The sequence below is a fragment of the Loxodonta africana genome, chromosome 1, assembly GCF_030014295.1.
Source record: "Loxodonta africana isolate mLoxAfr1 chromosome 1, mLoxAfr1.hap2, whole genome shotgun sequence".
Taxonomy (NCBI): Eukaryota; Metazoa; Chordata; class Mammalia; order Proboscidea; family Elephantidae; genus Loxodonta; species Loxodonta africana.
The window spans coordinates 170,441,073-170,466,446 of record NC_087342.1 but is presented as its reverse complement, the minus strand read 5'-3'; the positions used below and the strand labels follow the sequence as shown (position 1 = coordinate 170,466,446).

General features: G+C 40.0%; 1 protein-coding gene across 7 annotated transcripts in view; it reads left to right on the top strand.

Moving 5' to 3' along the window:
- The window catches only part of RTN4IP1 (reticulon 4 interacting protein 1), a 55,667-nt gene that overhangs the window by 15,387 nt on the left and 14,906 nt on the right, over window positions 1-25,374 (top strand). For 5 of the 7 annotated variants that reach the window (XM_010601340.3, XM_003404314.4, XM_064289360.1 and 2 more), the window contains 4 exons: window positions 4,792-4,840; window positions 10,241-10,377; window positions 14,716-14,899; window positions 21,158-21,250. In XM_010601340.3, the coding sequence (XP_010599642.1) occupies window positions 4,792-4,840; window positions 10,241-10,377; window positions 14,716-14,899; window positions 21,158-21,250 (463 nt within the window). The remainder of the gene's footprint in view (window positions 1-4,791; window positions 4,841-10,240; window positions 10,378-14,715; window positions 14,900-21,157; window positions 21,251-25,374) is intronic. The other 2 variants (XM_064289372.1, XM_064289375.1) reach the window with 2 other exon arrangements.

Sequence of the window (25,374 nt, the reverse complement as noted above, 5' to 3'; positions counted from 1 at the left end):
ACAAGTTCAGGCTATCTTGGTCATGTTTTGTTGATTGGTTTTGGAGACCTGTTATTCCACTTACTCAGATTCAGTGTTGCACTCCCTTTAGGGAGGAAATTTAGCAGATTATGACATACTTTGTTATCTTTCACTCTTTTTTTTCCAGATTTAGAATGATTGTGTGAAGCTGAAAAATGAGTTTAAATATTTTTAGCATTATCCTTATTTATTTACAAAAATTTTTTTTTGGGGGGGCGGAATATGCCCAGCCAAAGATACACCATCTCAACAATTTCTACATGTACAATTCAGTGACATTGGTTACATTCTGCAAGTTGTGCTGCCACTCTCACTGTCTTTTTCCAAATTATTTCATCAAAATTATCTTAAACTCCCCTAAGCTTCCCATCCAACCTTTCAAGTTGCCATTGTCAGTTTGATTTCACATAAGATAATTTTTGTTATTTGTTAAAGACCATTTGTTTCTGCTGATGGAAGATTTAATCATCATTTGAATCATCTTTGTTCCTAAGCCATTAAAAAAAAAAAAAGCCATTAGGATTTAATAAATGACACTCTAATCTTGTGGTCTGGGGTGAATCATAGAGGTCATATGTTCCTATGTTAGAAAGGTTGAGAAACTAAATATAAGCTTAAGTTAGATTGAAAATGCTGTTCCTTCCTTTTGCTGAATCCTAGAGCACACCTCTATGATCGTCATTTCATAGGTGATGAATCTGAGGCCTAGGGATTCAGTTAGTGAGTGAGTTGGGACTAGAACCCAGGTCTCTATGTACTAGTTCTGGCATTCAGAGATCTCTGGGGCTAAGCCAGAATATAGAAACTTGAAAGATGATTCCCTGCTTCTGGATCGCCTGCTGTTTCGTGGTATGTTTCATATATTTTCCACTTGTAAAACGGATAAGGTATTAATTGCCCAGCTCCCAAGATTGTAATAATATTGAGAAATGTGACTGTAGAAGACTTAGGTACCCAGATGCTAAATAAAAAGTGACTCAGTCATGGAATTAGGTACCTAAGTGCTAAATAAAAAGTGGCTCAGTCATGGAAAAGAAGCCAAAATTGCTTTAGTATCTTACTGTATGTTTAGGGAGAATTTAGAGTTTGGGCAGAAATGCCAAAAAAAAAAAGTTTGATTTTAGGGTTTAAGAGTGCATGTGTAATATAATAATTATTCATTCTTTTCCCCAATTTTTCTATTATCTGCCACTAGTGCAATTTCCACTGACTTCAAAAGAAGCTTTCTATGTGGACTTGGGTTGTAAGAGAGGAGTGTAATTAAAATTCTTGGCAATTTTAAATGACAGCGCTCTTTGTAAATAGAATATTTCCTGGGCTCTTGCTCTGTATAAACTGATAAGCCATACAGCACCCCTTTCTTTACTATACAGATAGTCCCCAACTTAGGGTATATTCAAGTTACGAGGATCCACACATAAAACTGCCAGTTTTTTTTTTTTTTTGGTATAGCTTGTCGTTAGTAATATGTACTACAGTGTTGCAGCGCATAATTTGCCAGTGTTATCATTCTCAGATGTTCAGTCACGGATGTTCAAAGATCAGAGCTATAAAGACACTGATAATAAAAGACAATAATAATGGAAACTAACAAAAAAGAGGTATTTGACTTACATCCGAACTGACTCATGACTGAGCTGTGGGAACAAAACCTCATTGTAATAAGTCGGGGACTACCTGTGACATGTAGATCTCTACTTTAATGAGGTTTGACTACATAGTATGACCATTTACAGCAAGCCAGATGAAAAGTATTCCCACTGTGTAGCACTAAGTGAAAGGCCATTAGGGGATAAGCAACAGCAGTATTTTCCCTTTGGGCTGAAAGTACTTTGAAGGTAATGAAACCATAAAAGACTCACCAGCTTCTTACTGGCATGTAAATTTATTTTGCCTGCTGTCCTTTTTCGGACTTTTCTTTGTTTGAAGAAAAGTATGGACCTTGAGTGAACTTGTAGAAAACATGGCGCTTGCAGGACCAGAGAAAGATAGTCTCCAGGGCTTCTTCATAAGCTAACAGTATAGCGTGTCACAGGGCCTGCCCACTGACTGTCGTGCACTTTGGTGCGCCATCAAGTGGCAGCATCAGGAACTGAAGCTGCTATTGGAGAATCACGCCCTCTTCTACCAAGTGCAGCTGTGGAACACCTTTGTGCTTTGTCATCTGGGGAATGAGGCTACTTCGGATCAAGAGTTATAGGAAAGCGATGAACTGACAATAATGAGGTCAGAGATGTGTTTGGCAGTTGGTTCCTTAAAACCAAAAAAAACCAAACCCACTGCCGTCGAGTCGATTCCGACTCATAGCGACCCTATAGGACAGAGTAGAACTGCCCCAGAGAGTTTCCAAGGAGCACCTGGCGGGTTCGAACTGGCGGACCTCTTGGTTAGCAGCCGTGGCACTTAACCACTACACCACCAGGGTTTCCGTTGGTTCCTTAAGCAGTCATGTTTGGCATCCTCTTAATCTAGCATTCTCAAAGAGAGAGTTAGAAATTAATTTCAAGCTTTTCTTCACTGAAAAAAACTTTACTACGGTCTTTCAGATACCCAGGGGATCCCCTCATTTGAAGCGAGTAGCACCTTGATTGTAGGATAAAATGATTTGGATGATTTTTATTTTTAAATTCAAGACACATTGATTAGATGTCTATTAAATTCAGGGTAGTATGCCCAGTTCTGGGCATAATATGAGGTCTTTGTCTGCGAGGCTTGTAGGATAGCTTGGAAAGCAGGATGTGTGCATGAAAGTTAACAATGGGACAATTGACAATGCCAATTGTACTACACAGATATCAGGTACGGGGGCTCTCTCAATAGTAGAGGAAGGCTGGGACTTGGGCCTTCAGGGGAAGGGAGGCCTTTGCAGGTGGTGAAGGCATTCAAGCCCAGAAGAATGGGCCAGTGTGCAAGGGTCTTGCAGAGAAGAGTCAGGGCAACAGGGTACCTAAGGTGGAGAGTTTGGTTCAAGAAATAGAGAAAAAGTCAGAAAGTTAAGATAAAGATTAGACTGTGGAAGAACTTAAATGAGAGTTTGACTAGTTACATTTCCATAGAAATAGGCAAAAGTAAGAGAGTAAAGTATTTTATGGGTGAATTCCTTTTTGGATGTACCAGTGAGGCAATTTTAATGCTATTTTCTCTATTTAGGAAGCACTAAGCCTGTAAAGGAAACCCTGGTGGCGTAGTGGTTAAGAACTATGACTGCTAACCAAAAGGTTGGCAGTTTGAATCCACCAGGTGCTCCTTGGAAGCCGTATGGGGCAGTTCTACTCTGTCCTATAGGGTCACTGTGAGTCGGAATCGACTTGATGGCAGCAGGGTTTTTTAAGCCTGTAAAAATGTATTTTGCATTGAAGGACTTAGGAGGGGTTGATCTTTAAAGTTTCTTTTATTCTTCACAATTTATAATTTTGTGAAATTAAAAGTAACTCTTGTAGAAAGAACAGTTTGCGAGAAGAATTATTTTAATTCTATTTACTGGTATTAATTTCAGAAAAAACAACTGGTTCAGAAATTTTAGCAGTGACTTAAGATCTAAAGGGAGACAGCTATAAAGAAAAATGAAATGAAAGTAGAGTTAAGGTTGTAGACCAAACACATGCTCCAAGGACCAGTGTACTCACCAGAGAGAGGTATTTTCTGGAAGCGAAATCAAAGGGACCTGTCATCGGCAGGTATATAATTCACAGTGGCAAAAAAATAGAAGCACAACTACTCCCACCATTTAGTCATCAGAAAAATGTTTTTTTGGGCACTCCAAAAGATAATTCTCGTGAATAATTCTCTCAATAATATTTCCTTAGCTAATGTAGTATCAGATATTAAAAAGTCACTTTTTATAATGTCCTTCAGCCTAGATTGATAGCATAACACCAAAGTGCAGTACAATAAAAAAAGTTTTCTGGGGACCTGTACCCATGCAGTCCAAGTTGGCAGTTCTTTGATGGCCTAGTTTGTTCCAAGAATAAAATGTAAGCATTTGTAAAACATTGATTCTCTTTTGGGTCACAAACTTCTCTGGGAAATTAATGGCAGGCCTAGACCCTTCTCCTCCCCAGTGCATGTATGAATAATCCCAACAAATTTTGCATGTTATTTGAGGAAATTTACAATTTCAGAGGGCTTACAACCCCTCTGTATGATCATTGGTCAAGCCCCAGCTCATCTATATACTAAGGCTAAGCACCCCTAATGTAGAGTAGCAGGAGGGTGACAATAAATACGGTGAAAAACATGGAGCACAGCGATGTTTGTGCTGATAGGTAGATTCACCCTTATTTAACTGGAAGCCAAATTGAAGATAAGGTTGATTTCTATTTATGAGAAAGTTGAAGGGCTTGAACAGGACATGTCTGAACGAAGGAAGTTTATTCTACTTTGGCAGGAATGTGGCCAGGAATGTGATTTTTCTTAGACAGCAACTGGGTCTGCTGAAAATGGCCTCTTATACAGGCAGCTATAGTAATTTTAGCCCGGAAAAATTGTAAGGCGGATGTTACCAAGTACATGTGAACAACTTAAAAAAATACAAATTAAAACCTTTGTGAAGAGTTCATAGAATGTCTAACTTTAAGCATTTATAGCTTCTTGGTGAACCTAAGAGAAAAAAATCTTCTTGTAATATAATCTTGGGTAGCTGAATGACTTTATTTGCTCTTTGAGATTGTCTGTCTTTGAGCCAGTTACATGTTTAAAGCATCCTTTTTATTTCTCCAGTTATTTATCTGCTTAGGATTCTCGTTGATTGTGGTTTCTTTTGCATTGCAGTGTTTTAATCCTGGGTGCTTCAGGTGGAGTTGGTACTTTTGCTATACAGGTAAAACAATTTCCTTATCCTGTGAATGAGGAAGATTATTGTTTACATGAATTTATAATCACATATTACAAATGATTTTTCCTTAAAAGCTGAGAGAGAGAGGTAGGTGTGGTAAATTCACTATAATTTCGGCTTGCTCTCTTAAGAGGAAAATTTCCTGATGTAGAAGGAAGCATTAGCCTTTCTAGTGGCTTAATATATGAGTATATGGATGTCATGTATAACAAATGCAGGAAAGCTTTTAAGGAAAAAGACAATGGGCAGTTCAGGTGGATGTAAATTTGTAGTTGATAGGAAATAACCAATGTCAAAAACCAATGCTAATCTTTAATCAAAATTTCTGCAGGCTTTTGTGTAGAAATTGATAAGCTAATCTAAAATATATTTGAAAGTGCAATAGCCAAACAATTTTTAATAACAGGAACACAGTTTGAAGACTTAGACTATCTGATTTTAAGACTTACCATAAAGTCTTAAAATAATCAAGATAGTATGGAATTGGTGTAGGGATAGACAGATAGATCATTGGTCAATTGATTTTTGACAAAAGTGTCAAGGCAATTTGATGGAGTAAAGAGTATTTTCAACAAATGCTGCTGAAACACTTGAATATTCATATATAAAAAAAGTCCTCAACAAGATGGATTCATATAGTAGCTGCAATAGTGGGCTCAAACTAACAATGATTGTGAAGATGTTGCAGGACCAGGCAGTATTTTGTTGTCTTGCATGTAGGGTCACTATGACAACACTATGACAACAACAACAAAAATGAACCTTACCTCACAGAGTATAAAACATTAACTTAAAATGGATCATAATAAATAAACACATGTTGTATTACCTTACTAAAAATGGAATATGTAAGTGGAAAAATTTTTAAAATACAAAAGAAATAAAGAAAGAGATTAAAAAAGATTGAAGAGAAAGTATCAAACATTGAAGATAGGTAAAGAAGCTTGAATGTATGGAAAATGGGAGTCTCTGAAGAAGAAGACCAAAGCAAAGGAATAGAACAAATACTAACCACTACAATTTTAGAAATTTTCCTAAAATTATTTGAGACTACCTATTGAATAAAAAAACAACAAACAAACAAAAAAAAGACTTGATGGCAGCTAACAACGAAAACTAACACCTACTGAATGAGTACATACATTACTTATCTACGAACACAGACTCAGAATAACTAGTACCTTTTTTTTTTTTTTTAGATATATTCTAGTAAAATTATTGGTCTTTAGAGGAAAAAAAATCCTCTGGGCATCTAGAAAGCAAGAACTTGTGACTTTCAAGAGAAGTAAAATTAGATTATCAGATTTTTTTGATAGCAACACTTTAATGTCAGAAAAAAGAAATAGAGTAACATATTTAAGATATCAAGAAAAGAGCAAGCCAAGAATTTTATATGCAGTAAAAGTAACCTACAAGTATAGAGGACAGATATAAACTGTTATCAACATGCAAGAGCCTGGGGACTATTATTCTCTTGGTTCCTTGATGAGGAATATGCTAGAGAATGCACTTCAGACAACTAAAATGGCTAGAGAGACAGCAAATTAAGGACTGACAGTGAATGTTAAATGTACAGTTAATTGTAGAGCTAAAACTAAATGCATCCTTAAAAAGGAGAGAGTACAGTGTGTTCTAGCCATATGCCCTGACAAGGTAGATATAATACAACTATTTTTTAAAAGAGGGGAAATAGGGAGAGCATGTTAAAATTAATGCTTTCAGCAATCATGTTGATAGTGCTATTGGTATTGTTATTTAGAGGCTGTTATATATGTAACGTGACTGAATGAAAGAGTATTTATGAAATACTCTAATTCTTTCATCTCCTGTGTTTTCAAGAACCAGAATTCTAGGTGTGGAAGAAAGGAGGACGGATGTAATAGAAAAGAGGTGAAGTAAAGGCTTCATAGTCTCAAATTGATATTGGAAGTATCAATATGAACTCAAGAAGTATTTTGTATATGTGTATGTGGAGATAGCTCTTGAAATATCATTTCTTATTGAAAGGATAAGGGTCTTGGAGAAGCAGATTCCAGATCTAGGGTACAAAATGTATAAGACGAGCCTAGGATATATCACATAGTAGGGAAGCTATCAAAAACTAGTAGGATCATGTCAAAAAAAACTGGAGCTAACTTAAAGAAGCTCCCAAAGAGTATCCCAGATTATTCCAAAGTGACATTTTGAGTTTCGGTAGTAATGATACTGGCCATGGATTGAAATGAAGCCCTTTAAATATATTTAGATGCAGGAATTCATGAAGGCTTTTTTTTTAAGTGGTCATTTTTGGAAGATTATAGGGAACCAATTTATTATTTTGTAAACTCATAAATAAAGGAAAAGAACTAAACATTTTCCCTGCCTTTTCTGTATGAACTGTACCACTGAATAACCAAATAGTATATGAAGGAAAGTATTTTTTTATGAAAGTATTCCAACTACTAAATGAAAAAAGAAAAGATAGAATATCACCATTTTGCAACCCCAATAAACAGATACGGGCATTAAGCATCCACAGCCAGTTAGGTCACTATAAGAGCAATAAGCAGACGTGATGTGCCTCCTATAGTTTTACAGGACGCTATTCATAATCATGCTAACAGGATCAAACCTGAATCTGAAACAGTTTCTAGGTCCATCTGCCAATTTGCAGGAAATACGGAGGACAGAACAACATGTCGAATTGCCCCTGAATGTGCAATCAGCAATTCCAGACTGTGGGAAACTACAGATCAAGTGGCGCATGTTCTTCCACGGATAAATTATAAGAAAGTGAAAGGGATAGAAAAGGAGCCTATAGTTTAAAACAGGCTTTAAAAAAATGTCAAACTTTAAAAATGCTCAAGACTAAACTATAGTATCTAGGGAATGGATATTTGGATGATAAAACTATTTTTTCAAATGTAGGGAGGTGATTACTATAAAAATCAGGATAATGATGACTTATGGGGGGGGCAATGCATTGGGACAGGGCACATATACGAGCTTATGGACTAGCTACCAGTGTTCTATTAGTTGATCTGGTTGTCTGCCTTATAGGCATTTTTTTATATTTGTATTTTACAATAAAAATGTTTTAAAAACTAAATCTGTTTTTAAAGCCTTTTAGTAATGTTCAAAGATACTAGTGAATTCTAAGTGGGAAAAGAAAAACTGATACTTGAAAGAATAATCACAACTTTTTCAACATGCGACAGATTCTTCTTGATGGTTTAGTACTGTTTAAGGAAATATAGATGCTTAGAGTATAATTTCTATATTTCCTTGACAGTTTCATATATATATGTGTGTGTGTGTGTGTGTGTGTATGTATATGTATATATGTTGTTGTTAGGTACCGTCGAGTCGTCTCCGACTCAACAGTAACCTTAGAGGACAGAGCAGAATTGCTCCGTAGGGTTTCCAAGGATCAGCTGGATTTGAACTGCTCACCGTTTGGTTAGCAGCTGGTCTGTTAACCACTATGCCACCAGGGCTCCGTGTGTGTGTGTGTTTGTGTGTGTGTGTGTGAGAGAGAGAGAGAAAGAGAGAAAGGATGGTCATAAGTGAGCTATTCATCTTAGATTATATTCTTCTCATATTTGGATTTGATTTGCGACTTGTTATTGAAAGCAGCATGTCATTATACTCAAATGTCTTTGTTTTTAAGGAGCCCTGGTGGTGCAATGATTAAGTGCTCGGCTGCTAACCAGAAAAGGTCGGTGGGTTGAACCCACCAGCTGCTCCTGGGAGAAAGATCTGGCAGTCTGCTTCCTTAGGGATTACAGCCTTGGAAACCCTATTGGATGTTTCATTAGTCAGAATTGACTCAATGGCAGTGGGTGTTTGTTTTTAGCTCATAGACATAACTTGGAGATGATATCCCTCCCAAATGTTTTGATTCCCCTCAAATTTCTAGGGTATAAACCCTTGGCCAATATTGCTTTTTTAAGAGTGAGAAATGATATAAGATTATGAGTGGCTTTAAAATCCTTCATTTGTTTTCTGTGTTTAACAGATATTTATTTAGCACCTATGAGTATCTAGGAGTGGGGATTCAGCAATGAACAAAACAAACACAGATCCCTTACATTCTGGTGAATCTTTGTAACTTATATTAAGGAAGGTCAGAAGAGTGATACTCAGGACAAGGCTGAGCTGTTTGCTGGTCTGTTATTACCTGTAACTATCAGTACAAAAATTTCTTGGTGAATGTTAAGTAGCTATTCTCAAATTAGGATGAGAACAGCTCCTTTTAATTCTGTGAAATTGGCATTATAGAAAAGAGTCGTAGCAATTTTTGGAGCAGGGTGCCTTCTGGATACTTAATCTGAATAACATTATAAGTTCTGCTTTTTATTTATATCTAGTTATTCCTTATTAAGGAGCTCTGGTGGCACAGTGGTTAAGCTTTGCCACTGTGTGGGAGAAGGATGTGGCAGTCTGCTTCTGTAAAGATTACAGCCTTGGAAGCCCTGTAGGGCACTTCTTCTCTGTCCTGTAGGGTCACTATGAGCCAGAATCAGCTTGATGGCAATGGGTTTGTTTTTTTTTTTGTTTTATTCCTTATTATTTTAAAATATAAGTTATGTGCCTCTGTAATCCTGGGAACCATTTGTTTAGGTCTTCTTACTCTAAAGGAGAGGACCTGATCCACATTTTTAAAAAATAAAATAGCTGTATTTTCTTCCTCTTTTTAAATGCACCTTGTTTACTTATCATGTAGTACCTGATAACTGATAACTTTGATACACTATTTGATTCAGAGGCTCTTAACTACTACGCTACTGGGGAGATGTAGAGGAAACCCCAGTAGCGTAGCAGTTAAGAGCTACGGTTGCTAACCAAAAGATCGGTAGTTCGAACCCACCAGGCACTCCTTGGAAACCCTATGGAGCAGTTCTGCTCTGTCATTTGGGTCACTATGAGTTGGAGTAGACTCAACAGCAGTGGGTTTGGTTTTTGGAGATGTAAGTAAAAGGATGCTTCATTTTTATGCTTTTGACACATTAAAATAGTCATTTTCCAAAGGACATGTGACTTTTTTTTTTAATGCCATCTATGTTTGTCATCATTGAAAGCACTGAATTTGAGATTGTTGACTGTTGTTTTTTCTGATACTGGTGAGATCACCACCCTTCTCTAAGTGGATTGATTATAACTTCATGACAACATAGTGACTGACTATCTTGGTCAGGGAAAATCAGATTTATTTCTTGGGATTTTCTTGGTGAACTAAAGTTTAATCATTTTTACTGGTCTCTGACAGATGGCTTCCTATAATTCTTCTTAATACAAAGCACTTAAAATTCTCTAGAGATTAAGCTGACATATGTATACATGGTGCCAGCTATTTTTTAAAAAGTACAGTTGTCCCACTTTCCCTCTCCTTTGTCTTTTTGGCAGGTAGTGAAAGCATGGGGTGCTCATGTGACAGCAGTGTGCTCTCAGGATGCCAATGAGCTTGTAAGGAAGCTTGGGGCAGATGATACAATTGATTACAAATCTGGAAACGTGGAAGAGCAGTTGAAGTCCATGAAACAGTACGTACTAGCACAATGTTCACACCAGGAGGGTGAGAACAAGGGCAGCTGATAATGAAGACCTGAGATGGCTTGGTGGCCTTACAGTCGTGTTGGGCTCTTAGAGAAGAATCTATAAAAACATACCATGTCATTCAAAGTCATTTAGGTTGGTTTTTGTTTTAATTCCAGGTGTTAGTATAGCACAATAATATGATAAGTATTATGGAAGATATTTTGCTTATACAGTCATTTGCTAATTTTAACTTAACTTACTTTTATTTATTGCTGATTTATAAGAGGTCTGAAGGCAACATTGGAAATGTGTTCTATTTCATGGCGTCTGTCACTATAGAAGTATGTAGAGCAATGCATGAAAATACCTGGTTAGCACTAAGCATGCTTTCAGTGTTTCGGCTTAGTAAAGGCTTAAGAGAAACAAAGTGTAAATATTGGTAATGAGAACACTGGATGTTCTCATTGTGTCTGAATGTCTGAAGGCTGTGGTTTAGCCTAATGTGTACTGAATAGAACAGATTCAGGAATTCTCTCAGGCCCCCTTGATCCTGACTATGGCTCAGAACAGAAATAGAAGGGGATGCCTATTAATCTGGTCTTCATCTAGCCAAGACAGAAACTGAAGCTGAGAGGACAACTGAGGAGTATTTGGAGAGCTATTTTACTGCTTCTAATTCAAAGGTTTTCCATTTGTTGATTAATTTTCAGATGCCAATTACTCTTGCCCACCTTGAACAGAACTATATTTTCATGGGTAATGAAAGAAAACAGGAACCCCCACCTGGCTCTGCCTAGTCTTTCTCAGCCAGCACCACCAAATCCCCACAGTAGTATGACAGTGCATTCAAAACAGCTAGCCAACTCATTACAGAAGCAACTCCTTATGGAACATCTACTCGTGCCAGGCACTGTTTTAAACACGGGGATACAGAGGTGAATGAGACAAAACCCCGCTTCCATGGAGCTTATATTCTAGTTGGGGAGGTGTTGAGTGATAAGGGCTCTGAAGAAAACTGATGTAGAGAAAAGGGATAACCAGTGATTCGGAGAGGTGGTTAAAGAATGTCTCTCTGAGGAGTTGACCTTTGAGTAGAGGCCTCAGTGATGTGAAGGAGCAAGCCATGAGAATGGGTTTTTTTTTTTTTTTTTTTCTTTCTGGCTTACTGCTGTATCCTTACCACCTAGAAGAACAGTGCTTGGCATGTATTTATTTAATTAATTGAGGAAATAAAAGAGAACAATTGTTCCAGGTGGAGATAACAGCAAATATGAAGGCCCCATGGCAAGAACACCTTTGGCATTTTTAAGGAATAACACTACCCCGGTGTGTGGGGGGACCTAGGTCCCTCTGGGCCTTGTGAAAGTGAAGACATGACAGATCTCCAAGATCAGGCTTGTAGATGGTGGTAGTTTAGGTTGATCTCTTAGCTTCTGATACTTCTAGGAATAGCAGCATGAGACTAAAGCCCCAACCCACCTCCCTCTATCTGCCTTAGGTTTTATACATGTCTGGAATTTGCTACCAGAGAACAGGAGAACTTGACAGATGGAAGGCTGGAGGACATTCAGTTTAGCCTTCCAAGCCTCCTCGGCAAATGGTCATATTCCTTCTGCTTGACCTGTTCCAGCGGGAGGGGGACCTCACTACCTTATAATTCATTCAGGCCTTTTTTTTTTTTTTTATTGACAGCTTTAGTTAAAATTGATCTTTATAACTTCTGCCTGGAATTTGGCCTCCAAGTGGAATAAATTTCTTTCTCCTTCCAAATAGCAGCAGCTTTTTTGGACGTTTTTTAGAGCAGAACCAAATCAGTTGCTGTTGAGCAAACTCTGACTGTGGCGACCCCATGTGTGTCAGAGTAGAACTGCTCACCGCAGGGTTTTCAATGGCTGGTTTTTCAGATGTAGGTTGCCAGGCCTTTCTTCTGAGGCATATCTGGGTGGAAGGGGCTTTGAAATCCTTCAGTCCAACCATATCATGTTACAGTTGAGGAAATGAGGTGCAGAGGATTTATGAGACTTTGCATACTCAAGGTCTTTCAACTAATCATAGTGGAAGAGCTGGATCTACAACCTGGTCTTGGATTTCTTTTTCAGGCTGTGCCTGTTCCACAATACCAAGCTGCCCATAATTCTTCTTTAAATTAGGTATCCCCGTATTAGTTTATTCATATTTTTGGAATGAAATAGAAACTTTAACAATGAGAATAGTTATGTAATAAGGTCATTCTTCTGAGTTTCATATTCTCCAATTTGTATTTGCCCTTATTTTAGTCCCATGAAAGACTCAAGATCCACCAAGTTAGCCAAAACTGTTTTTAGAAGCTTTGATGTTTGATTTCATCCAGATGAATTTGGAAGGTGAAGAAGGATTTACCAAAAAGGAATTCATCTATTAATTTGCTTAATTTATAAGCATGCATTCTCTAAGTAGATCTTTGTCATGAAAAGTATTTAAAAGCTTTATTGGGCTTTTATCCCCTTTAAGTAGAATACAGTGATTATAGCAATTTTAGATTGGATTTAAGGAGTTGAATATCTGTCAGTTCCTGTGAACTTCATTATAACTGGATTTTTGGCATGATAGAGCAGGATTGAAGACTGGGGGCAGCTTGGCTGTTGATTTTTTTTTTATGCCTTTTTCTGATGGTGTACATAGAACCAAAATACAGGAGAAGATTCAAGAAGGTGAAGAGGTTGAATTCTATAAGCAGTTCTGACTGCGGAGGGAATAGTAAACCATTCTTGTGAGTGTGTAAAAAATGGCATGGCAGCAGCGTCTGACCTCATCTAACTTCAGAAGGGGAAGAGAATCACCAGCATCAGCCTGAGGCTGATTGCTATGGGTGGAGGCCAGCCATACCTCTCCCCTCCAACCTTCTTACCGATTCTGACACCAGCTGTCCCTTCCATGGCATATTCTTCTCTGCGGGGTTTGATAATTTGTTGCAGTGACCACACAGAATTCACAGACAGGACTCACAATTAATGGGATTTTTTTTTTTTTTTTTATTAGGGAAGTGACAGGTTACAGTTCAGGATCAGGGACGACTCAGGATACAGTTCTTTGATTAGGACAGCTTCTTCTCAGCTGTGCCCATAGGCAGGCCTCTCTCGGGCCCTTGACCTCTTGGTCCTTCGGCCCCTTAGGCCCTGCTCTACTGTTACACTCCACCCCCTGCCCCAAGTGTTACAGAGCTGTTTAGCTCTGTCAGTAGTAGCCAGAGGCACCCTGCTTTACCAGTAATGCTTAGCCCAAAAGCGCTCAGCTCTCTCGTTCCATGAGTCAGCACATCCACTGTAGCTGCCTCACTCTGTGGGCCAGGACGCCCACCACACCGTCTCAAGCCGCCACCATTTTTCTCTCACTGCTTCTTGCCATCTTGTGCCATCTCCAGTGTTACAGCTCTCTCTGTCTCTGTCTCCTGTATCTAAGAGGTTCTCAGCACAGGGACCATGGGTACAAAGGATGTGCTCCACTCCTGGCTTTTTTTCTTGGTGATAGTGAGGATTCCCCCCTCTGCTCTGGGATTGGCTCTCTTTTTAAGCCTAGCAGGCAAAACTGACCAATCCTCTCGTTAAGGTTCCATCCACCTTATTTGCATGGCCCCACCCCTACAGGGGTACCATACACCTTATTTGCGTAGTCCAACCCAATCATTTTGTAGAAGTCACAAGACCATGCATGGCTAGAAGGGCCATCTTAAGTACTTCACTGCAGAGTGAAAGCCTTATATACTTTCAGGTATATATGTATACTAAAGAATACTTTGACTTTAATTAGATGGATATCTTTGTAGTTTTCTGCAAAGCTTAAGTCAATGTTTCTTCACCTTGGCATCCTTGGTTTCTTAACTATTAACATTTTGAACTGGATAGTTGTTTTGGTTGTAGGGTGCTGTTCTGTGTTTTGTAGTATGTTTAGCATCATCTCTGGCTTCTACCCCCTTGAGATGCCAGTAACACCCTCCCACTCCCTGCCGGTTGTGACAAACGAAAGTGTCTCTAGACATTGCCTAATGTGTCCCCTGGGGAGGGTGCAAAATCACCCTTGGTTTGAAACTACTTGCTTAAGCCATTCTTAAAGTATTGGAAAATACGATTTTATGATAAGACAAAAACAGTAATATTTGACTTACCTTGGAGAAAAGCCAGAGAACCAGTGACTGAGTATGTATTTTTCTTTTATTTTCATGCCTGTGTTGGATAGCATGGTGCAGGGCGATTTGTGAGCTGTCACTGAAATTAAACCCTGTAGTCATCTGACAATGAGAGTGAAGAGAGATCAGAGCTTGTATAAAGACTGAGTAGGATGTTTTGTTTTTTGTTCTTTCTCCTCAGGTTTGATTTTATCCTCGATAATGTTGGTGGATCTACTGAAACATGGGCTCTAAATTTTCTCAAGAAATGGTCAGGAGCCACGTATGTGACTTTGGTGACTCCTTTCCTCTTGAACATGGACCGACTGGGCATAGCAGATGGCATGTTGCAGACTGGAGTGACCGTGGGCTCTAAGGCATTAAAGGTAGGAAGGAGAATCTTGGATGAGGGGAGCAAGCACATGTCTATGCTTCTGGAAATTGGTTTGCCACCTAGCCAGTTTCTCTGCCTATGGAAACAGCATGGCCAGTGACTGCAGGCATGGACCTGAAGTCACACTAACTGGACTCAGATTCTGGCCTCTATTTAGTACCGGTGTGAACCTGTGTATGTAACTTAACATCTCTAAGCCTCACTGTCTTCACCTAATGTCTTAGGTTGGGTTCTCCAGAGGGGCAAAACCAGTATACACACACACACACACACACACACACACACACACAGATATTTATTTCAAGGAAATGGCTCATACAGTTGTGGAGGCTAGCAAGTCCCAAATCCATGGGTCAGGCATTAGGCTTCTCCTGACTCATGTGGCTGCAGGGGCTGACAAACCCAAAATCGGCAGGCCATAAGGCAGGCTGTTGGCTCACAGGGTTGCAAGAGCTGGTGAATACCAAAATTGGTAAATCAGATGACAGGCTGCTGGCTCATGCCCCAGGAACCAGAGGTCAGAAGATGACCAGTTGGATATGGGATCGACAGAGTGCAAGCTTTGCCAGAACATCCATATATATTAGATGTAGGCCACACCCCCAAGGAAGCTCCCGTTTCAACTGATTGGCTGCTCACATCAGGTCACAAAATGGAGGACGATTTCATAATATCTGCCAAACCACTGAGAATCGTAGCCAAGTTAACACATAACCTTAATCATCGTACCTATAAAAGTAGACTAATAATTGTTGTTGTTGTTAGGTGCCATCGAGTAGGTTCTGACTTATATTGACTCTACATACCACAGAACAAAACACTGCCTGATCCTGCGCCATGCTCATAATCGTTACTATCCTTTGTTGCAGCCAGTGTGTCAATCCATCTTGTTTAGGGTCTTCCTCTTGTTCGCTGACCTTGTACCTTACCAAGCATGATGTCCTTCTGCAGGGACTGGTCCCTCCTGACAACATGTCCAAAGTATGTAGACACAGTCTCACCATCCTTGCTTCTAAGGAGCATTCTAGTCGTACTTCTTCCAAGACAGACTTGTTCATTCTTTTGGCAGTCCATGATATATTCAATATTCTTTGCCAACACCATAATTCAAAGACATCAATTCTTTGGCCTTCCTTAATTGATTGTCCAGCTTTCGCATGCCTATGATGCGACTGAAAATACCATGGTTTGGGTCAGGTGCACCTTAGTCTTCAAGGTGACATCTTTGCTTTTCAACACTTTAAAGAGGTCCTTTGTAGCAGATTTTTCCAGTGCAATGCATCTTTTGATTTCTTAACTCCTACTTCCATGGGTGTAGATTGTGGATCCAAGTAAAATGAAATCCTTGACAATTTCAGTCTTTTCTCTGTTTATCATGGTGTTGCTTATTGGTCCAGTTGTGAGGACTTTTTTTTCTTTATGTTGAGGTATAATCCATACTGAAGTCTGTGGTCTTTGATCTACTTCAGTAAGTCCTTCAAGTTCTCTTCACTTTCAGCAAGCAAGGTTGTGTCATCTGCATAACACAGGCTGTTAGTGAGTCTTCCTCCAATCCTGATGCTCTGTTCTTCTCGGATTATTTGCTCAACATACAGCTTGAATAGGTATGGTGAAAGGGTATAACCCTGACACACACCTTTCCTGACTTTAAACCAATCAGTATCCCCTTGTTCTGTTCGAACAACTGCCTCTTGATCTATGAACAGGCTCCTCATGAGCACAATTAAGTGTTCCAGCATTCCCATTCCTTGCAATGTTATCCGTAATTTGTTATGATCCACACAATTGAATGCTTTTGCATAGTCAATAAAACACAGGTAAACGTCCTTCTGGTTTTCTCTGCTTTCAGCCAGGATCCGTCTGACATCAGCAATGATATCCCTGGTTCCACATCCTCTTCTGAATCCGGCCTGAATTTCTGGCAGTTTCCTGTAGATATACTGCTGCAGCCACTTTTGAATGATCTTCAGCAAAATTTTGCTTACATGTGACATTAATGATACAGTTCGGTAATTTCCGCGTTCGGTTGGATTGCCTTTCTTGGGAATAGGCATAGATATGGATCTCTTCCAGTTGGTTGACCAGGAAGCTGTCTTCCAAGTTTCTTGGCATAGACAAGTGAGCTCTTCCAGTGCTGCATCCATTTGTTGAAACATCTCAATTGATATTTTGTCAACTCCTGGAACCTTGTTTTTCGCCAGTGCCTTCTGTGCAGCTTGGACTTCTTCCTTCGGTACCATCGGTTCATGGTCACGTGCTACCTCTTGAAATGGTTGAACCAATTCTTTTTGGTATAATGACTCTGTGTATTCCTTCTATCTTTTTTTGATGCTTCCTGCATTGTTTAATATTTTTCCCATAGAATTCTTCAGTATTGCAACTCCAGGCTTGAGTTTTTCTTCACTTCTTTCAGCTTGGGAAATGCTGAGCATGTTCTTCCCTTTTGATTTTCTATCTCCAGCTCTTTGGATATGCCATTATAATACTTTACTTTGTCTTCTCGAGCTGCTCTTTGAAATCTTCTGTTCAGTTTTACGTCATTTTTTCCTTTTGTTTTTAGACTAATAATACATCTATTGTATCATCGTATGGGTTAAACAAGATAATCCATGTGAAGAACTTGGCATAATGCCTAGTACATAAAAAACTCTTATTAAATGTTAGCTTTATTATCAGTCATTGTTACCTCTTTTGATTCTATCTGGGATACCTTCTGCTTTCTTCTCGCCTATACCTTATGGCCCTTTCTCTGTTTCACCAGGTTTAACACACATATGTCTACAAAGGCTAATAGGACAGTCATGCCTCTGCTGGAATTTTATCAACTTGTGCTAACACTGCATACCCCATGTGAATCAGAACTCTAGCTATTGATGGCATTTTGGGAGTTTCTGGGCCTTGATTGGTCAGCCTGATTGTTACTGGGGCCACTGTTACCAGTGTCGCATGGAGCTGTATTGCCCAACTGAACACATTCAGTGTATGGTGGGCCTTAGAGACTAGAACAAGCCAGCCCTAGTTATAAGGCTGATAGCAGGGTCTATGCTCGCTACTTAGCCTGTTATCACAATTGTGACAGGGGTTTATATAATTTCATGTTATCAACTGTTGGTCATTCTTGATCATTGGTTTAAAATCCGAATTATTGAAATGAAATAGGTGGTAGAACAAAATAATACAGATAAATTGTATTTTTCTAATTACACAAAATACTTCAGCCTCAGGAAAAAGGCAGTAGGAGGTTCCTCAGTGGAAAAATGTTGTGAGTCACTGTTGACCCAGCCAACACTGACACACATTTGTGAGGTGACTGGCTTGATAGTTAATGTTCATCTTCTGTTTTGTTCTGGAAATTAATTTGGGGTCTCTTGTGGTGAAATTTAGAACTTCAGTGTCTTGAGTACTGTGTATTCACTAAATGGCTTAGAGGTTAAAAAAAGAAGAAGAAGAGCTGTGAGAGAGGAGACCACAACTCAATTTGTATGAAATATGTGTAGGTGATAGAGATGAACAAACCAACCACTGCACTCTGGTGTTCTATATTTTAATTTGGTTCAGGTGCCAGCCAGAAACAGTGGCTACAGGGTGCTTTCTGGTGAAGGGAACCTTAGCTGCCCTTTGTCTTCCTTCTCTTTTCACAAAACCCAGATTTTCCAAGTGCCTTAAAATGTAAGTCTAAATTTTCTGTAAGATTTCTCGGTTTGTACTCCACTGAGCCCTCTTACCAGCTAACGTTCAGAGTTGTCCTATGAGATGACAAAGGCACAGCTCTCTTCATTTTCTCTTTCCCCCAGCTTGAAAGATGATAGTGGTAGTCTCACGTGAAAACCTTTTAAGTAGTTTCTGATGTCTTTCTGAGAATGTTGCCAGTTAAAGCCTCATTGTGATACTACAGACTCTTCCGCTTGCTTCAGTTTATTTTCTCTCCCATAATGGCCTGGAAGAAAAAAAAAAAAAAAACCATACACCCCTTACAGCAGAATATAAAAATTTTGCTGTTGCAGGCCCAAAGTTTCGCTTTATGGGGCAACATGCTGTAAAGAATTATAGATGTAGCAGTTGTGACCATTTCTATTCCTTCTTAGTACTCTAAACAGTTACCAGAATGTTGTGGTCTGTGAGGCCAGACCTCAGGGAGGAGCACATGGACAGGCCTTCTGTGGGACTGGGCCCACTGTAAGCTTGGAACGCTTCCAGTGCTTCTGGTATATAGCTAGCTCCATCAGCCTTCAAACAGATTTTTTTTTTCAAGTTAATTGCTTCGATTAACCTGGACCAACCTCTTTCATGCTGTGATGCACATAGAAAATGGTGGTATTTGAATAGTACAATGAGGCTGTTTTGGACCAAGAGCAACCTACCTGGAGACTTACACCAGTCTAGGCTTTACCTTTCTACCCTGAGGGCTGAGGGGAATCAATACCTTGTCATACCTGCTCTGGGGTGAACCTGTCTCTGTTTGCATCTGTTGTCCTGGGGTAACTATTAATGGTGCCTTCTTTAATTTTATTATTCCCAGTTAGACAATAAATTGTAGGGACACTCAACCAGTAAACCATTCTTGGCAGACCAGTGAGGAAGCTCTGGCCTAGACAACAGCTTATTTTTCTCTTCTTTTCTACATTCTTAAATGCTGATTTGGTACTACCCCAGTTTATCCTCCATAAGCTTTACTCTCAGCACTGGACAAATACTTATTGAGTACTTTGTATGTGTCAGGCATTGTACATACATTCTCATTTAATGCTTTCAGCAACTGTGAAGTAGGTGGTGGTATCACCAGTCTGCAGTCTAGGAAATAGGCTGAAAGAGGTAGTTTGCCCAAAATAACACAAGAAGTAAGTGGCTGAGCTAGACTAGCAAGTGAGTTCCATTGCACTTGTCAGCTTCGTGCTATCAGCGTAGCTTGTATCATGGCTGAGGGATTGTGGGGCAGAGGGTGAGCAAAGAACTCGATGCTGACCTAGCAGTCAGTGTGGGTGGGGGTTGGGAAGGGAGGTAGCATGGTACTGGCTAACCCCCTACTACCTCTGGATAGCTCCCATCTGACAAAGTTTGGTTGGGTAGGTCATTGAGATGACCTTAGGGACAATAAAACATTGAGATGACCTTAGGAACAATATCATTTGGGTGGGTCAAGATGATCCCAAAGTTTGGTTGGGCAGGAAATGGCAAACCTAAGCTCACTTGTTTCTATAATGATCCACCCTACCTTCAACATAAAGAATAATAGTTAAAAATGGGTATGGGGGTAGAGTGGGGGCAGTGGTGATTCAGCATTTGAATTCTTACGTTTTATGCAGGAGACCTGGGTTTGATTCCTGGCCAGTGCACCTCATTTGCAGCCACCACGTCTGTCAGTGGTGGATTGCATGTTGCTATGATGCTGAACAGGTTTTAGTGACGCTTCCCGACTATGATGGACTAGGAAGAAATGCCTGGCTATATGCTTCCAAAAATCTGTTGGTGAAAACACTAGGGATCACAGTGGTCCATTTGCAACCAATCATGGAGATGGACAGGACCGAACAGTGTTCCGTTCCATTGTACAGGGATCTCTATGAGTCAGGGGCCAACTGTATGGCAGCTAACAACAACAATGGCAGTAGAGTGGTTCTGAACCTTCTTGGTGTAAGATTTTTGCTCATCTTTGGGGAGGCTTTGTCCCATAATAAATTGGGTGACTTGAAACTTACCATAGCTGATTTGGGGAAGATCCAGCCACGACCCGTAAGGAATTCTACACTTTGTTTTTCCCTGAAAGCTGTCTTATTTCTGTCACAGCCAGGAAAAAAAGATGTGATTGGATTTCTTTTCTGAGAATATCACATTTTGGTGTCTTACTATCCCCAAGGCATTCTTAAATTTGTTAAAAATGTCTTTTCCTGTGGCTCTGGGCTTCATTTAAACTTTGATAGGGAAAGCCTAGTAGATTAGCTCCTAATTTCTTCTGGAGAATAAGTTCTGTAAGTAACACTATTAGAATATCATTTTAAGGAGAGCATTCTTGTGCTCACTTGCTTATCAGTCACAGCTTGGTGAAGAAGCCTGCATTCACGTAGGTATGTCTTTGTTCATTCATTTATTTATTAAGCACTTATGGAGCATTCGCTGTCTGTCAGTTATGTAAGGTACTAGGGATATAACCCACTATATCAGTGTGAAATGGGAAATTGTTTGTCTGTTTTAGTCACCCAGAAAATTCTTTTTCCTTTCCTGTATTTGACATTTTTTGTTTTCTTCTTTTTAGCATTTCTGGCAAGGAGTCCATTATCGCTGGGCCTTTTTCATGGCCAGTGGTCCATGTCTAGACTTAATTGCAGAACTGGTGGATGCGGGAAAGGTACGTGCAGCCCTTTGTATTGCTAGAGGATCCTTTTAATGCTCAGTGGCCTGCCCACCAACCCTAGTCAACAGGAGCTCTCCAGAGGTGGGCTTGTCCAATTTATATACTGCCTCACATGGCCAAATTTAAGTGCTGTATTTTTGGTTCTCCATGGGAATCATAGACAGACTGCTGCATATGAAAAAGAGAATATACCATCTGGTCCACCCCCTTGGTTTATAGATAAAGAGGCAGGCCCAGAGAGGTTAGGTGATTTTCCCAAGGATGCTTGGTTAGATGGTGGCAGAGCGGGGATCCACGAGTCGGCTGCTTATACTTTGGTAATGGTCTTGGAAAGAAGGAAGTTTCTACACAAAGGAGATCTGTGGTTACGAAGGTGGGAATGCTTTTGGGAGTTTACATTAGCTTTTGGAGCTTCTTTAGTCAGAAGGTGAGGCTGCTCTGGAGGTAAGCAGATTTCTACAGGAACAGGGGGAACAAACACTGGAATCTAAATCCCGACAAAGGGGGGACCAGGGTCAGGTCCCCAGTCTCCCGATTCCCAGGCTAGTGTAGTAAAATTGAATAAATGGCATGTTTCACAGAGTCAATGGCCAGGGCATGGATGAGGATTGATACGGGTGAAGTCACTGGTTGGTATTCTGTGCCTACTCGTGTCTGTCCTGCAGTGGACTGTGTGGGGAAGGGATGGTTGCTTATCGTCTGGCCGTCCTTTTTTGGATGTCATAAGGCCCTTCAGGGCTGCTGGGGGTTGAATGACTTCTCATCTACTGCCTGGTCATTTATGTTCTTATGTGGCCTTAACTGCTGTGACATTCTACCTCTGGAGGGATAACCTAGAAAGTGAACTCATATTCTGTCAGTGATATTTATGGTCTTACGTGGAATTATAGGGCAACAAATCTTACATATCTTAGAGGGTTGCTTGAGGTCATCCTACCTGATTCTCATTTTATAGATGAGAAAATTGGCTCAAAGAGATAAAGGAACAGGCTGAAGTTTGCAGAAGTGGAACCAGACTCACACCTCCTGACTCTCTGCCCTTTGCCTTTGCCTTTCCCTCTCCACCATTCAGCTGCATTCCTAGTGCTTGAGGCTGATTGAGGGACTTTAGCTTAAGTTGCCTTGTTCTTGTCATTTTGCAATGGGCAGGGAAAGGGGTTGGAGCAGGGCCGGTGTCACCATTGCATGATCTATGCTGAACCACTTGGAAAGAGCCCCTGGAGGTGGGCTTTATTCTGCCAGCACTTGCCCCTTGCTATCCCATTTCATCTCTCCATTTTCAGTTTCCGAAAAGGTTATTTTTAGGAACTACTGGTTCATTTTTGTGCATTTAGTGTACTTTTTTCATGATAGCCAAGTAACTATATAATAAAAGATAGTCTGTTACTGTTTCCCAAATTTTTTGGTTCTGAGTTTGCACGCCTTTTCTCAGACCCCCTGTAAGTGTTGATCTGTACTGGGTTGAAAAGGGCTGAGACTTATTGTGACTGTGTAAATGAGTGCCTCTCTGGAGGGTTCGTGTCACACCCCACAGGGAAGCTTCTTTTATTTCTAGGAAGAAAGAATGAACTCTCATCAAGTAATTTGGCCCATAGTTCTACACAAGTGCTTCATGAGGTTGGATCCCCATTATTAGAGAGTTCTGTCCTCCAGGAGTACACCAGTGATTGTGCTTGTCCTCATGTCTGCTACAGGCTGTCCACATGCTTATCATTGCTCCTTTGTATTCAAAATACTGTAATTGTGTCTCTACCTGGAAATTACTATTTACCCAACAGAGAAGAAAGATGGCTTGTATATATCTATCTATTAATTTTGGCAGATAACTAATAGAATAGCTGAAAGAGGACACAATAAAAATAAAGATGTCCTGAAGTGTCCTTGAAGGAGGGTGAGTGATTCTCCCCTCTCCTGACCATGGCTATTTGGGCTCTGGAGTCACTTATGCTGGTGAAGGGCTCTGGGTTTGTGGAAGCTGGTATGTGAAACTGGACACCACAATGAAGTCAGCTGGGGTGTCTTATCAGGCCACTGCTTCCCCTAGGAGAAGGTTGTTCAGTCTTTGGTAAGAGGTCATTGCCTGTTTACACTGGGAGCCTGGAAAGGATAACACAACAGATCTTCTTTACATATAGTGTAGTAGGTACAGATTTGCTAAATTGGACAAGGACGTTTAAATTTTTCCAAGCTTAGGCTAAGCGCTTAGTAAATCTGATTATCAGGTCTCTGATAGAAGAACTCGAGTTGTTGAAGAGAATTTTGACACTGTAAGGGCCTCAACCAACAAAGCTAACTCTTTCAAAATACCTTTAGTTTAAGTTTTTGAACAGATAGTACATTCACAAAGTTTGAAATCCCAAATATAGGAAAGGGTATATAGTTAAATCTTTGAAGCCCTGACCCATCACTAAGATTCTCATTGCCCCAGGCAACCAATGTTACTAGTTTCTTCGGTATTCCAAAGATGTTCTGTGTATCAATAGGGGGGAAGTTATGTACATAAATTTCCTTCCTTCCTTCCTCTGTCCTTCCGTCCCTCAGTCCCTCCGCTTATTCCTCTCTCCCTCCCTCCCTTCTTTCCTTCATTCTAGTATATCTTAGACTTTGTTCCATAGCGGGATATAAAAGGCTTCCTCTTTTTTTGTTAAAAACTACTTCATAGTTCCATACTAATAATGTTTCAGTGAATAAATAACCTATTACTTGGGTTATGTACCTAATTGTGAGTATATCCATTTCTACTTCTAGAAGTGGAATTGCTGTATCAAAAGATATGTGCATTTATAATTTTGATGGGATTTTAAATAGCCACTTTTTAGGAATCCTAACTTGTATATTTAGTGTCTGGAACTGCTCTTGTGGCTTACCTTCTAGCCCCGTTCTGTCTTTATTTATTGTCTTGCCCTCTTGCCTGTTTTACTTCATTAGAGAATTGCTTCTGGGACTATGGAGGAAACCTGACACTGGTCACTTGTGTCTTAAACTGTCCTAGTAAAAATGGAATCTGGCTTTGAAGTATCCAGATTATTGGAATCCAAATGAGTATTATTATTTTTAATTTTTGTTGTGCATCAAGTGAAAGTTTACAAATCAAGTTGGACTCTCATACAAAAATTTATAAACACCTTGCTATATACTCCTAATTGCTCTCCCCCTAATGAGACAGCACACTCCTTCCCTACACTATTCGGGCAGCTTCTGACCCCTTCTACCCTCTCATCTCCCCTTCAGACAGGAGATGTCACCATAGTCTCATGTGTCTACTTGATCCAAGAAGCTCATTCTTCACCAGTATCATTGTATATCTCATAGTCCAGTCCAATCCCTGTCTGAAGAGTTAGCTTTAGGAATAGTACCTGTCTTGGGCAAACAGAAGGTGTGGGGACCATGACCTCTGGGGTCATTCTAGTCTCAGTGAGACCATTAAGTCTGGTCTTTTTCCAAGAATTTGGGGTGTGCATCCCACTGCTCGTCTGCTCTCTCAGGGGTTCTCTGTTGTGTTCCCTGTCAGCGCAGTCATCGGTTATAGCCGGGCACCATCTAGTTCTTCCGGTCTTAGGCTGATGGAGTCTCTGGTTTATGTGGCCTTTTCTGTCACTTGGGCTCGTAATTACCCTGTGTCTTTGATGTTCTTCATCCTCCTTTGGTCCAGGTGGGTTGAGACCAATTGATGCATCTTAGATGGCTGCTTGCTAGCATTTAAGACCCCAGATGCCACTCTCGAAAGTGCGATGCAGCATGTTTTCTTAATAGATTTTATTTTGCCAGTTGACTTAGATGTCCCCTGAAACCATGGTCCCCAAACCCCTGCCCCTGCTATGCTGGCCTTCAAATTGTTTGGTTTATTCAGGAAACTTCTTTGCTTTTGGTTTAGTCCAGTTGTGCTGACCTCTCTTATATTGTGTGTTGTCTTTCCCTTCACCTAAAATAGTTCTTATCTAATATCTACTATCTACTATCTAATTAGCGAAAACCCTGCTCCCTCCCTCCTTCCCTCCCACATCTTGTAACCATCAAAGAATATTGTCTTCTCTGTTTTAACTATTTCTCCAGTTCTTATAATAGTGATCTTATACAATATTTGTCCTTTTGCAACTGACTAATTTCACTCAGCATAA